Source organism: Bremia lactucae, linkage group LG5 (assembly GCF_004359215.1).
Source record: "Bremia lactucae strain SF5 linkage group LG5, whole genome shotgun sequence".
Lineage (NCBI taxonomy): Eukaryota > Oomycota > Peronosporomycetes > Peronosporales > Peronosporaceae > Bremia > Bremia lactucae.
In genome coordinates, this window is record NC_090614.1 from 2846163 (window position 1) to 2861606 (window position 15444).

The following is a 15444-nucleotide window of genomic DNA, read 5'->3' on the forward strand; positions in this document are numbered from 1 at the left end:
TGATGGATCATTTAATGAATCCATCCGATAAATCTTTTAAAGATCTACCGGCTTTATATCGATCGTCATCCGATCGATACACAACACGTAACGGCTTATTGTATTACACAGCCGTTACCGGCGACACCCCACGTGTCGTCGTCCCAACTCACAATGATTTGCGCTTGCGCATCATGTATGAGTGTCACGATGCTCCAACAAGTGGACATCGTGGACGTGAGAAGACTTACCTCACAGTAAGTCGCGACTTTTACTGGCCCCGCCAGTATCAGTTCGTGCGCAAGTACATTCGTGCTTGCAAGGTATGTCAACGGGTGAAGCCTGGCCCTTCATCCCGTGCACCTCTTCAACCTCTACCGCTTGCGGCAGAGTGTTGGCAGTCCGCATCTATGGACTTTGTCTTCGGATTTCCCGAAGACGAACACAAAAACAATGGAATCCTTGTTTTTCTAGACAGATATAGCAAGCTGGTACATCTTGCTGCAAAACCAGAGTCGATTACAGCTCCGGGTTGCGCCCGTGTCTTTATCGACACTGTATTCAAACTCCACGGTCTATTCCGTGAATTAATTTCAGATAGAGATCCACGGTTCACGGCGGAGTTTTGGCAATCCGTATTCCGATCTCTCGGAACACGGCTGACTATGTCAACAAATCGCGTCCTCGAAGAGATACTTCGAGGTTACGTCCAATCGTATCCAAATTGGAGCGAGCTCTTACCGATGGTCGAATTCGCCATCAATAATTCGGTGCATGCGTCTACAACGTATACACCGTTCTTTGTGAATGGCTTCCGCAATCCTCGCATACCCACCCAATTAGAGGGATCCTCTTGTTTAAGAAGGGTGGCCTCGCACGAGCAAAACCAATTCTGGCTGATGCTCATCACGCGTCGAAGTTAACAAAGACACGAGTGATGTCGATGTCGAAGAAGTCGACATTGAAGATGGGAAAGATCTCACGCCAGTGCGCACAAAGCGTACTGAAAAAGACAAAACAAATGAGTTAGCAGAAGAATTCTACTAACTCGAGAATCAATAATCCGTTTCGTTCAGGATTCCATTGCTAACGCAGTGGACCGACAGAAACGGAATGCAGACAAATGTAGAAGAGCTAATGCTCATTCATTTAAGTTAATAATCTAGTACTACTCTCTACGGTAAACTGACCTTAGCGTGTAGTCACCAATGTGGGTAGCAGTAAATTTCTACCAAGCTCATTGGGCCATTCCGTGTACTGTATCGCAGAGGCGATGCGTACACAATAGAATTGCCACTAGGTTGCGAGCGCTTCCTAGGTTTTAGGTTGGTCGGCTCCGCTTTTATGCTCTTCGTGTTTTCTTCCGAGGACGGACTGACCACCCTTTTTAAGGCCTGGAAGCTTCTTGTGGTGGCAACCGATTCTATTTATACTTGGGATCTGTTGGGTTCGTTGCTCCTCTTAACGCGATTCGCGTTAAGTTTTTGATGCAGGCTTAGCTTCCGTTGTTTTTGACATTGCGTACGACTCTTCAGGCTTGCATCCGCTCTTTATGTGGCTTATTGTTGCTCTAACGATCGATGCTTGTCGCGGTCTTGGTTAAGTCTCTTCCTCATGGCGAAAGTTCTTCTCGCTTTGATGAAGGCGGTTCGGCTTTTTCGCTCCTCCAGGATATTTATTGGTGGATTCGTTCTGTGGTCAAGTTTTTGTTAGCCGTTTGCAGAACCACCGTGATGTGAAGGGGCAGCGAACGAGTTATCTTGTTCGCTGGCGTGGTTATCCACCTTCACATGACAGCTGGGAGTCTTGTTCCCAGCTGATTGCTGACGTTGAGGGCCTCGTCCGTCAGTATGACGAGACCCATCTGATGGTTCAGAAGGTCCATCGGAAAACGCGCGCCCCTGGCGCATGTAAATCGATTGCAAAACGTCAATCGCATCCCGCATCTTAATAGAGATGCGAGTTGTTCCCCAGGGCGAAGAAAGGGCCAGTGTCTTGACATTGCGAATAAACGCTTTAGGCTTGCATAAGCGAGACTTTATCTCGCTTATTGTTGCCACTATACAATCGATTCTTTGTCGAGCTCGTGATAGGGGTCTTGTTCAGTGGTGAATCTTCGCGTGGATCCGGGCCATGTAGCTTTGTCGCAATAAATAAGGGATATTTATTGTGAGGAGTAGTTTCTCCAGACAAGCTATTGATCAGCCTGTCGGGTAAAAGCCACGGTTCTTGTCAGGGGCGAGATGAGACATTTTATTGTCTTCACTCCCCTGAGTGGTACCCACTGAAGCAGGGGTACCACAAGGACTTTTCTTAAGATGGCTTACGCCATAGTCGTCTCCTTGCACAGAAACATGTGCAGGTAACCGTATGGAGACGGAACGGGTTATGAAGGATCGTCCTCATCGTTGGAGGCAAATATACTTTTAATCGTCTGTCGGAATGATCCCTCTCATTTGAAGGTCATAGTCAGCCGCCTGACTTTATTAGGCGACTGTTGTATTCTCCCCAAGTCGGCCATTTCGTCCGACTCGCATTCGTATTCAAGCTTCAATTAGGTGTCGCGTATACGTGATGAATCACTACGTGCACTCGCAACATCTAGTGTTGCGCTATTAGAAGCTGTTACGGCAGACGGAACGTAAGTCTTCTGTGCACGTGCTAGTGTACTTGAAAAACTGTAAGGCACCACTCACAACTGAAGCAGTGCGAAGTGGACTTGTACTGAAGCAGTACAAGTCGTAGTGCCCCGTTACAGTCAGAATCTGTAATACGAAAAAGCTGCAAGAACTCAATTTTTTGTTTCTTGACAGAACATTCGAAAGGCTTTCGAATTACTTAACTAAGGGAATTCTTGACCCGCCCTAGGTTTTTATGTCGTCATACTTGAGTACTAGGTCGAGCAGCTTGGCAATCTATAAATGAGTCAAATATGCTTCTTGAAGGATTTTACGACAAATTTGCGGTTACATGTCGCATTGCCACTTACATTTTACCATGTAAGGAAGTATTGACAATAATACCTATAATAAATAAAGGAAATCGGTATTGCCACACACCCTCTGGTGTTGCCACACCCCCTCCCCGTCTGTTTGTTCATATATAATATAAACTACATATTAAAAGTGACAAAAATTACAATTGCATTATTCCGCTATATCGCAAAACTAACAATTATTCCGTAAGAGTCGTCTTTAGATCCCCTTTCTGATTTTGGTATCACCCTCCCTAAATTACATGGGACCACACCGCTTGATTATCTACCTCTAAGTTTATGAAATTAACGTAATGATAGCAACTTGTTGATAACTAGAATACATATTGAGAATCCTTTATGCAGGCCTTCCCAGCTCATGTAGCTCAAAAGGTCCGCAAAAAGACTTCGCAATATTTGCGTCATTTCTTTGTGGAATAGCAAGATGCTTTTTCAACAAACAAACTACGAGCGAAAGCCGACAAGTACTGAAACATCGAAATTTGAATCTTGCTTGCGCTAATAATGGGTTAAATAGAGCACTAAGATGAAAGGTAGGCATGCACTTCCGCAAAAATGGTTATAGTAAAGTAAAATAAATCATTCTTAGCTTGACCTGAAACTGAAGACCTCGTTGACGTAAATTTGGCATTATGGATCCGAAACGTCCAAAAGCGCCTTGCCACAGCGGCAAATATCTCAACCAGCGTCGTGAATAGAATACTACTGCTTCATGCAATCATGCTACCGGTGGTCTTATTTTTTTTTCTGGCTTCCACAATGATCCCACAACAAGTCGCACAACATTCAGAAGCAATTCCTGTGATGTCACTCCACGTCAAAGAATAACAGCAGACATAAAGTCAATCTAGGTCCGCTATACACGCTTTAGGTGGCGGGGAAACGGGACCCGTCTCTACAGACGTCGCAATAAGAACCCAGAGCCCCAAATATGCCATGAAGTGGTTGATTTAAAAGCGTGATAGATATTTCTACGCGTGTGTCACGTGAACATTCCAAGATCAAAAGCGAATTAGAATCTATCACCAGCAAAACTCAAGCCTGAAAGACTCCTCGATGAAAATGCGGCACCTCCGACCATCAGCGCGGAAGTTCGCGCGTGGATAGCGCTGAGCAGAACTGGACGGCCGTCAACTAGCACAGCAAAGGTATTATTCCCCGGCTCATGAAATACCTCTTCGTCTCCAGATCGAACCAAGAAGTACTATTCCAATACGTAGAAGACATCCCAACACGCACACACATGTATACTCAGGGAAACTACGATTTCTGGGCGACTTATCGGTGGGATCAAGATCCATGAATCTTGAATACAAAGGACGGTATGCTGTGCACGACAACCTACTCCCTGCTGCAAGCCTGTCCCATCGCTGAACCAAAGCATCCGGATCCCGAGTACAGGACAGCTTTCGTATCATAGACTTCCAAAACTGGGAAGATGGGGGAATGCCATCCTAGTAGGTAGTCCAAAACTTCAAGTGGTAGAAGAACTACAAATACTGGCTTAATTAACGCTTCGGGAAGGACCGGTAGTGCTCAAGAACTATATCTGGACGATAGATATAGACCATTATATCTCCTTTCCTCGCGGTCTAGTCAGCTCTGTAGAATCAGAAGAACTTAATCGTATTAAATACAGTTTACTTTAATCCTCTTTGATGCAAGTGTCTTAAGGAGAGTCTTCTTCTGCACGTACAAGTGTACGTGAAGTGACGTGTCAGTCCCAGGTGTCGCGCACAGGCACAATTGGGCACATTATGATCATTTAACCCAAGTTGTGCTACATCAAGCCGACAACGGAGTCCATTGAACAATCGTTCAACAGGAATGAGGACCATACAACAGCGGACAAAATACTGCACTTGTGTTTTTGCCGCGCATCCGAAGCTCCATTGCTTTCCTTGGAGACTCAAACCCTCCATCAACAACATGCACGCAGTTGTAGCTTTGCAACGCCAAACATATCATCGTGCAAAACGACGACTAAATCCGGCGGTAACGGCTATTATCACTAGGCTACAACACCAGGATGGCACTCCGGATAGAAAGCACTTTAGGATGTCACAGTCACCGGCACAATTTGGGGCACACAAACATACTCTCACGGAATATCAAGTCTGGGTATGTTACAGAATAGCAACCTATAAATTGAATTTGTGCTGCCCGAAAAGAGAGACGGATTCGACTTGTAAGAGGCATTTGGCCTGCACCGGGAAGTACGAAAGACTCGTGCCCATCCTTTGGGACTGGGGTGGTGGCACAAGTGTTGTGCGTACATCATCTCTCAGTGGACTAGATCGAAAGTCATCCCTGCGTAAGTGTTCAGTATGAACAGGCAGCGCTATCGCGATCGGCGCCGAAGCTACCTTCAAACCTGCGGGTAGATATCGAGCTTCTACTCCCGGATTTAGCTGACGAAGTCGGTCAGGCCTGGCAAGGATATAAGTGGATTGCGTGCTTTGTGTGCCTTACATTGTTATGGATGCAGCGAGACCAGAGCGTACACAAGCAGAAACGTGTATAAATAAAACAAGAGCTAGCAGAAGTCTGTCAAGTGCTCCTACAGCAATTCCGTATGGTCGCGATCATGGAACTGCGGAACTATCGTGTTATGGCAAATGGCAACAATCTCTCCGAAGGCTAACTAACATGCATGCGCAAGAGCGCACCTCCGAACCTTGTCGCTTATTTCCAGCTCAACTTGTCCATCGTGCTCAATCTGTTTTCACTCCTTTTATGACTTGTCTATCAAGTGCGGGCGCTCTTGGCTTTTTCTCACCTAAAAACAGTACATAAACATCGCCAAACGAAAACACGGTTTCAGATGTGCCAGGGGCAGTCACACCAATTACACTACTTTCACGTAAATTATTAGGGTGTGTGGCTGTAGAATGTAGTTTAGGGGGAATGATGTTTTATAGGCCAAAACGGCGATCTAAAGACGATTCTAGAGGAAGAACTGTTGAATTTTGGATGCAATGGAATGGAATGACCCATAAAGTGAAACTATTTCATGTGACGTTTTTATTCAATACAGACGGCGCCGTCCAATCGTCCAGTGCTTGGCGAATGCATCGATTCAAGCGTATCACGCTTTTAAAAAAGGTGTCGGATTCCGTTGAAGAGTGAAATGCTGTGCATTACATGCTATATTTGGTAGTACGTTCCATTAGATGTTTGTACTGCTTGTCATATTGTGTGGCGCGTTCGGACGAAAATTCGGTGTACTCATTTAACTTTTGCACAAGTATTTTAAAATAAAAACAATAAAACGCGATATTTTGGTTTCCCATCTGAATCTCAAGCGCATTAGTTTATCTCAGGAGCTGCTTCGATCCATCTATGTGGCGATGCGACAGCATCTGTTTCCCCATCAAGAGAAACGATACCTACGACAGCATTTGCAAATTAGGATTTGTTTTGGGCTATTGTAAAATAAACAGTGAGTAAAGAAATGGAGATATTACTGCCTGGAGCGCTGACCGGAAAATTTCACTGGCTTTCCGTACAAATGAACGTTTCACGGTTCTACGAATTCCATCCGGCATTTCGAGTTTAACTTTGCTATCATGAAGCTGTGGCCGATTGTCATCTTCGCTTTGACCAGCATCGCCACCACTCCTGCCGAAAAAATTGACTTTGAAGAAGTGGAGCCGTTCCCAGAACTCGAACCGAAAACGATTGAAGGTAAAGTGGCTCTGCACTTTAAGCCCCAACTATTCATCAAACCTATCAGAAAAAGCTGCCACGCCCCGTATCCTGCTGTTAATGCCGAAGGTGACACTAGCAAAGGTATCAAAGTCCCATTTGTCCGCTGCTGGGGTTCGCCTTTAGGCTCGCAAATTTATGGACGCATGGTTGAGTACGAAGGCTACGTTGCTATCATGTATGCGTTCTACTTTCCGAAAGACGCCATACTACTCGTTCGTGTCCATGACTGGGAGTATGCTATTGTTTGGCTCGACAGCCTCTCTGTGGATGCCAAGGTGCTAGCAGTATCGACGCAAGACACGTTGACCCACGAGACGTATCATGCGCCGTTTCCAGGGTATTTAGATGGCCCGAACTTTAAACTCGACTACACGAGAGTCTACCGAGCTCAGCATCGTCTAGTGGCTACAGCAGAGCGTGGAACGGCCCATAACTTGGTCATGTGGGAAGACATGACCGAGAAGGCTCGTGAGGCATTAAACAAATCAGACTTTTGGCTAACCTCAGTCCCGATTAACGACGACCATTTTCAAGGCTTTGTCGAAGAGTGTTTCCCGTTCAAACGCAAGGCAGAGCAATGAGGACGAAGTCGTGTGCGTCAACAGGTCCATGACAAAGACAACAGTAATTTGGTGCTATCCCCTTTATGTTTTTAATCGCTCATTGATAATAGGTCATGCCTTGCATAAAACTATTAACAGTCCTCTCGATAGACTCATCTAATTTTCTTACAGCCGTCAGACAGATGAGATTGCGCAGCTAAGTAATGAATCTGCGACAAGCGCTTTTCAGCTGTTTTCGGGAAAAGAATTCACGTCACGCGATGTCTGCACCGATGTTCAAAAAATCATAAATATTTTAAATAAAGGGGTCTCAATAATGAATTACAGTGAGAGAAAAGTGTTGATGCTGTCTGAAATCCTGTTTTAACGCATTGCAATTGCTTTTGAAAACGTGATGCTAGGGAGCAACAGAATTCATTTAATGTAGCATTTAATTACATATTCTTATGTGTACAACATAATATCAAAATACGAGTGATGGGCACTGTCCGTAATTCTGTCGACCGACTCCATGATCATTTCCAAGTCGCTTATGATCTTCTTTGCACCTCATAGTCATTTGTCTACAGCCAACGACGCGCCAAAAAATCACGCGAGCAAAGTACCACTTCACGAATAGATAATAGAAGGTTCAGAAAGCATTCCAACTCGCAAGCAACCGATGCATTCAGATCTCAAAGCTATTTGCACTCGATATTTGATCAAATGAAACCGCGGTACTATAAAAGTCCTGTGCTGTCATGGTATTCTTGTCCGTCGAATGTATTGTCTCAAGAGTTGAAAATTCTTCTTTTAAAACCAACGGCTCCAGCGAGTGATGGGGTGCATCGCACAAAGCAGCCGAGTTCTGCGATCCTACGCCATTTAAAGTTTCGCATGCTACCGAGGCGTTCGACAAATTTCCGTCACCTGTGTCCATCGAAAGGTTTAACAACGAGCCTGCGCCATTCAGTGATGCCAGTTGCTGCTCAAACGAATCCATCGACAAAAGTTTCTGGCTACCCTCCGAAAACTGTTGCTCAAAGCTTCCGTCTTCGTTGACTGATAAACTACTCAAACGCCGTGTCAATCCTCCATTAATCCACGACTCATCCGGCTCGACATCTGCTGTAATGGACCGAAGACTCGCGCTCTTGGTGTCTCCTAGACTCAGCATTTTATTCAGCATGCGATGCGGTGGACATTTCAACGACGACAGCTTTGAAATCGTCGAATCTCCCGGTTGCGGCTCAATCTTAATCAGTGCAGCATCATCAATGTCATCGCTTAGACGACGAAAGCTTGTCGCAGACAGCATGCTCTTGAAACTATCATTGCCAAGTGAATTGTTCGAGTGACCCCGCAGAAACTCATTCAAAATCATGACATCTTCTTCGCTCATGCGTTCGTCCGGATCAGCTTCAAGTGGCGTTAGAATTGGCTCAAGCGTCACTTGATTCGTGCCAGTGGCATGATTGTCTCCAGACACAAGTCGATTCGGTAACCTTCCCGGTGGCATTTCGTTTTCATTCCCCACTTTATTTTGAAGAGCAGAGGTCGAACTGCGCGGGGTGTCGTCCGTATTTAATAAACGAGGACGACCGAGTTTTGTATATGTCTTCTGGTTCGGATTCAAGGCTTTCCATCGAAGTTTTACAGCATCTTCCGTACGTCCCTGGAACGAAACTATTGTATCAGTATTAAAAGATCACGATACCTACGATTATTTTATGTATCCATCGTACCGGCAAAAGCTCCGCAATCTGTGTCCAGCGATTGCCGTATTTTTCATAAGCTTGCAAAATCGCTTGGTCTTCATCCTCTTTGAAAGGACTGTCAGCACGCAATGAGACTTTTAAAAACGTAAGTTATGATAACTAGTGTAACCCCGTACGATTTGTTTATACTTGGGTCCAGACGGTTACGCCAGCGCTCACGACATTGTTTTGCACTGCAATATCAAAAACATTTTTTAATTCGCCACCATCATTCTGACATTTGCCGGCACGTACGTTCGTCCAGGAATGTTATTGGATATTTGTCTCCAATTGTCGTAGCCCTTTAGCATCAGCTCCATGAGCATCGCATCCTCTTCTACAGACCACGGTCCTTTGACCAGTCCAGGCTTAAGCACTTTGTTCCAGCGCTGAAGACATTGCGCATTGTCTCGCTCTGGCACACGCTCGGCCACCGCCTTCAAAAATGATAAACTTCACGGATAAAACTTTTGTCTGGCAACTCGGTGGTTAGCAACTCACCATCCAATTGCGATGTCCAAGTTCGGCCACGGCTTCTTTAAGAGCCGCATCTTGTTCTGGCGTCCAGCGCTTGCTAACAGTACCACCACCTTTTTTCTTCAGAGTTTTATCCACATGCGCATCGACATTCACAGCATCACGTTCGCGCTTGCTGCTTCATAAATTACACTTTTGACCGTCACTCCCATGATCTTCACTCTCACTATTTCGGCTACGTACAGGGCTGTTTCGGCCACTTGCCACAATTCATACAAACACGAAGCGAAGGTAAGAAAGCTACTCATAGAGTTTATGAATCAAAATCAAACTTACTATTTAGTGCTTGTTGCTCCTGTGTTTGCTAGCTTTCAGTCGCCGCGACGTTTTCTCGGGCTTAAATTTACAGAGTGAGTGGCCTGGCTTCTTAGACAGTAAACCTTCGTACAATTGGCAAAAATTATACTTAATCATTATTCGTCAATCGACCTCACAAAATCGATCTATTGGTTATAATCAAGCATTACATATAACCCCTATTTCACGTATTGCACACCATAACTCATAAAACGTCATAAACACGATTTCTGCAGGAAGTCTTCCTTCTAGCACATCTTTCCCTTTCGAATCGGCCGCATGAGGTCCGAATTCAGTAGATCGTCAATGTCGTTCGTGATATGTCCAAGCTCATACAAGATCCCATTCGAGTTCTGTCGAGGTAGTGATCGCGTCTTGTCACGATCTAGCGAAAGTTTCTGGCTTCTGCTCGTGTCAACCTTGTAATGAGAATACGCGACCGGCTCGACAGGCAATGGCGCAATGCAGTCGCCTTCGATACTCAAAGCATTCGTCATTCCTTTTTGGGCCGTGATTTCACGAAAGAGATGCTGATCTTGTTGGTTGAGATTCTTCACAGCTTTTTGCAGCAATTCGGGAGTTTTAAAAGAGTCTGTTAACGTATCCATCCACGTACTTGAACTCAGTAGTCGACTTTGATCTGTACGCTCCTTGGATATTGACATGGTGGCGTGGAACATCTCGTCTAATTCACCACTTGCGAGCAGTTCTTCCGGTGAGATATCTGTAAGGGAATTGAAGCCCCGTGTACTGCCGAAACTAATGAGTAAGCTATTGGAATGGCTATGAAGCAGCTCTTTTAGCATCGCAACATCATCGAGTTCACTTTCCGCCATTAATTCTTCGCTCAATGGCTTCATAAGTGGCTCCACGTATTGATTACGTAAAAGTGGCTGGTTCGTAGCCACAAGGTCGCCTTCGGCTACTTGAGACGAAAGTAGCATTGGCTGGATTGATAGCCTATTGTCGATAGGTACTGAAACTTCGTATTTCTCGTCAAACGTCGGTATCTCGGGCATCATCATTGGACTTGTATGCACAAACGACGCGGCCACATCAATCGGCGTTGGCAGTGCGATTGACCGTTGTTTATTGGTTGCCATACCCGGCAAAAGCTTTGGACGACCGGGTTTTGCTTTGACCATTTCATTCGGATTCAATGCCTTCCATCGTAATTTCACCGCATCTTCCGTGCGTCCGGGTAGCAACTCTGCAATCTGCGTCCAGCGATTTCCCAAGTCGTCAAATCCCATTTGAATGATCCGGTCTTCTTCACACGTAAACGGTCTATGTAATTTCATGATAAAATCATTAGTATTCTTTCATTCAAGTGGCATGTACCCGTACGATTTGTTAATGCTCGGGTCCAAATGGTTTCGCCATCGCTCTCGACACTGCTTAGCTCTATTCATGTAGCCACGTAAGCGAGCGCTAGAGATTGTAAATAAAGTAGCACATAAACGTACGTTCGGCCCGGGATATGATCGGCGACTTTACTCCACGAGTAGCAGCCTTGGAGGACAATCTGTTCGAGCGTACTGTCTTCCTCAAAAGACCAGTGTCCCTTTACTAATCCGGGCTTGAGCACTTTGTTCCAACGCTGAAGGCATTGTGCGTGATTACGTCCCGTTACCTGCGAGGCAATAGCCTTCCAGTTTCGCTGGCCATACTCGTCCACGGCTTTGCGCAGGGCCTCGTCCTGCTCGAAAGTCCATCGCTTGCCCTTTCCGTCCTCAGCACACGGCTTTTTCGTATTGCTTGGAGCCTCGTGGAACGACTGCAGTCCGCTATCAATGGTCTCCCGCTCGCGTTTGCTGCAATGCCAAAAAGGGCGAATGTTAAGAGGAAATGCAAGAGGAATTCCCGTAATTAAGGGGCTACGAGAAACAAAGACCTACATTCCTGGATCGGCTGCGCCATAACAGATCATAGCGTAAGTGTTAAGGACTTATTAAAGAGTGTAACCTCAGGCGTACCCATTGGCGACGGCGTGGTGTCCTTGCTGTCTGGGAGACGCCGATCAAACCGAAGAATGATGGTCTGACCAATGAGAAAAGGAGTGAATGAGGAATAATCAGACGAACTTCAAGCCGAAGGGGTGCATAGGAGGGAATGAATACACTTGCCATTTGTATGGACATGGAAGCCAGATAAGCTCAGGGACGTGTACGAGATTCAAGGGCAAATTGACCTCTTTTGGCGACGACGTGCTTCGCTGATTCGCTCGCATTTTGGTGCGTGGGATATAGCTACATTGTTAATTATACTCGCGCATTGAGGTGTCGATCGTTTCCATGCTCATCATTGCTGACGGTAACAGCTGCTTACTGCTGTCACAGCAAAAGCTGCTGCCGCAGACATGGAAAATACTGTTTGTGCATTAAAGCACGGCGTTTTGTTGAGTATTCAACAAATCCTTGCGTCTTTTTAATTTATAATAAGTGCTGCAATGGTTGGTTTGAAGAATCTGCGGCCTCGAGCTCGTCTAATATACCTATGCTGGTGAAAGAGGTATTGACGTCTATTTGCGGTTTGCGGAGAGTGTACCTGATTACATAAAAGCGTGAATTGACATTGCCTTATGTTGCAAAACACATGTCAGTCATGTCAGGTTTGCGTTTTTCTGTCCTTGATCGCAACTGCTTCTTTCTATCGACGGTAAAATTAAGTTTGAAAGACATTAAGGACTGTACATCAAATTAATGTATAAGCCACCAAATAAATTTCGCTACGTGTTTCCAATGTGGTCCCGTCTATCCGAAGGCATAGCTGACATCGTAGCGCCCGAGAAGGGCGACAAACAGGAGTGCGAGAGCCACGAACAGCTTCAGGACCGATTAAGTGCCGTCGAAGCTCCTTCTCAACATGTATCCTCCAATATTTTAAAAAGTGATAACGAAGACGACGAGCAGGAGCAATACATATGTGAGCTTGAGCGGGCCCTCTTACAACGAAAAAAACAAAACGAGACTCTAGAAGCAAAAGTATCACAACAAGAATTGACTTGAATCAATCAAAAACACAATATTGACGATTAGTTATACATTATAGATTCGCGAGCTTGAGACCGAAAGAGCGGAGCACCAGAACCCCGGAAGACCTTTGGAAGCACAGGTTTGCTTTACATCAATAGAAATATTGCTATTTAGAAGGCATATCAAAATACAACTTTTAAAATGCTGAATTTGCTGCTCAAAAGATTACAATTGAAAGACTCGACGCTTCTCAACAACAGGATGGAACTTTAAGCAATGAAGGGTCACGTGGTCAGAATCTCGGTCACAATCAACTTGAACATGAGTTACAGCAATCTCAACTTAAGGTAACCATGATGTGAGCAATATTTTGGTATTAAAGTATCTTTTATTATAGCATTGTTCATTCGACTGCTATCAATGCAATGCAGTGTCAAACTCATGAAGAAGCCTTGGTTTTGATGCGGAAGCAGCTGGAAGAATTGAAAGCTGCAAATGAGACATTGCAAGAGCACGAGCGTGTTGCTCATTCGCGAGCTGCTGAATATGAACAGGGATATATGACTTTACTGACCGAAATGGAGACTTTAAAAACCACGAATGAGATTAAAATGGCCACGTTGCTCGCGAATAAAGACGAGCACGCATGCTCGATTGCGAGTCAGCAGATATATGATTTAGAGGCTCAATTGGCTACTTCAGAAGCGGACAAGGCTGTGGCGCAAAAAGATGCCGAGAGACTGCAAAAGGACTTGAATGCGCTTGAAGGCGTCCTTCACCGATTTCAAATGAATAGCAAGGTGCAAAAAGAACGTGTTGCTGCCATGGAAGCAGCACTTGAACGGGCAAAGCAAGAATTGCAATCGCACCAGGCAATTCTTGAGCCTAGTGAAGGTATTGCGAACGATTATCAGCGAGTATTGGCCAAATTAGCAGAGAAAACACGCGAGTGTGAGCAACTTCGCGAGGTAAAAAGGCCTTCTTGTTTCTTTGTCCAAGATTGATTAGAATGCATTTTATTGTTAAAATATGGTGGCTAGGCTCTCGAGAGTTCGACAATGCAATATTATTCGGATCGCGAAGTATTGGACAAAAGGCTTGCGGCGCAATTGGTGGTACGCAAATTATTTTTTTGACTTGTTTCTTAGAAGCGTGATCATATATAGTTAGGTGGCATATATTAGTAGTGTGCAAAAGAGTGATGTATTGCACCTCATGGCGCGAATGATGGTGCGGTGTGCTTACTTGACATCCCCGACTTTGCTGACCTGCGACAATTAATCTTTGCAGGACTTTACCGAGGAACAAAAAAGCCGAGTTGGTTTATGCCATCCTATCGAAGGGAATGGTGGAGGGGGACTCATCTCGTCGATTCTCGAATTCGTAGCTCCAGAAGAGAATGCTCAGGCGGCTGTCGATCCGTCAACAATTGGAGACAAGAGTTTTGCAGAAATGCTGTCGGAGTTTTTGGTTGATGAAGCAGCGAAAGGAAAATAAGTGTGCAACCGGGTCGAAACAGTTTTTTTTTAAATTTTATTATTATTGCGAGAAAACTCATTGTAGTTTCGTTCAATTCAGAATACTTTAACATCAATAATTGAAAGTGAGGAATAGATCGTCTATTTACATATTTTATGTGCAAGATCTCTGAAATGTCCTGAGCCAGGATATAAGCGCCGGAGAACCCAATGGCTGATCGGCTGTCCCATTGAAAGATCGGAGATCCTCTTGGTTCCTGATTCAGTAATTAAGTCGCCGTTAGGAGTCTTTGGATCTTCCGCATGCGAAGTTCACCGTTTTTGTTGACCGCCAGTCCCTAATTCATAGCGAGACAGCGTGTCGTGTCCGTCAATTCCACGACTTTTATTCCTTCCTAGGTCCGTTGAGTAACTGATCTGTAGAGGACAAGAAGTTTACTCTTGGTGGGTTGTACTTAAAGCCCCGAGAGGCTGCCGAATTGGCATATAATCTCCAAAGTTCGTGCCACTCGAGAGGCTCGATCATGGAAGACTATGCGTATCCCTTGTAATTGTCGGTCTTGCTTGACCGTGAGCCCGAGTGTTTCCACTACCAATAAAAATAAAGCGTGGCGAGAGGGCAACCTTGTCGAATGCCCGAGCTGTAACGGGGTGTATCCTTATATGAAATTAACACTTAAAGGTTGTTAATTGATATATCATCTAAAAGGTGGATAATATTTGGAGGTATTACTTTAAATAGTAATGTTCAGAATTCTTTTCATAAATAGGTATCGACCATTATTATTATTAATTTATTCCGCAGACTAATCAGCTGTAGTTGTAAACAAAAGAGAGATACAGATAAGATAAGAATTCTATTGCATGTTTAGTATTAGATTATAATTAAGTTAGCATTTACATAATAGATAGAAGGTATACTTAATTATATTGATACAGTTTTCATTTAACCCTATTTAAGCTAGTTACCCTAGAGAGAAGTCTTCCTCTGCACGTTCTAGTGTACGTGAAATAACGTAAGGCACCACTCGCAACTGAAGCAGTGCGAAGTGGACTTGTACTGAAGCAGTACAAGTCGTAGTGGGATTGCCTGGAGAGTTCGCCGTTGACTAGGAAGCTTGCTTGTGTCCCCGTATGCACCCTCTGTACTAGCTCCACGAATGATTCATTGAA

The 15444-nt window shown here is 44.8% G+C and overlaps 3 protein-coding genes across 3 annotated transcripts; 2 read left to right on the forward strand and 1 right to left on the reverse strand.

Annotated features, from left to right (window-relative positions):
• Positions 1–6543: 6543 nt before the first annotated feature.
• Positions 6544–7266, forward strand: CCR75_006150 (uncharacterized protein; the record flags this gene model as incomplete). Its single annotated transcript, XM_067964221.1, has 1 exon — positions 6544–7266. The coding sequence occupies one exon, from the start codon at positions 6544–6546 to the stop codon at positions 7264–7266; it is 723 nt and encodes a 240-aa protein (XP_067821101.1).
• A 649-nt stretch (positions 7267–7915) lies between these two features.
• CCR75_006149 (uncharacterized protein) lies at positions 7916–11748 on the reverse strand (the record flags this gene model as incomplete). Its single annotated transcript, XM_067964220.1, has 9 exons — positions 7916–8902; positions 8973–9060; positions 9122–9178; positions 9240–9421; positions 9486–9639; positions 10074–11105; positions 11160–11222; positions 11285–11695; positions 11717–11748. The coding sequence occupies 9 exons, from the start codon at positions 11746–11748 to the stop codon at positions 7916–7918; spliced, it is 3006 nt and encodes a 1001-aa protein (XP_067821286.1).
• Positions 11749–12404: 656 nt separating this feature from the next.
• On the forward strand, positions 12405–14847 carry CCR75_006148 (uncharacterized protein). Its single transcript, XM_067964219.1, has 7 exons — positions 12405–12802; positions 12870–12932; positions 13018–13151; positions 13191–13761; positions 13834–13908; positions 13964–14023; positions 14084–14847. The coding sequence occupies exons 1-7, from the start codon at positions 12521–12523 to the stop codon at positions 14288–14290; spliced, it is 1392 nt and encodes a 463-aa protein (XP_067821285.1). The 5' UTR covers positions 12405–12520; the 3' UTR covers positions 14291–14847.
• Positions 14848–15444: the final 597 nt, after the last annotated feature.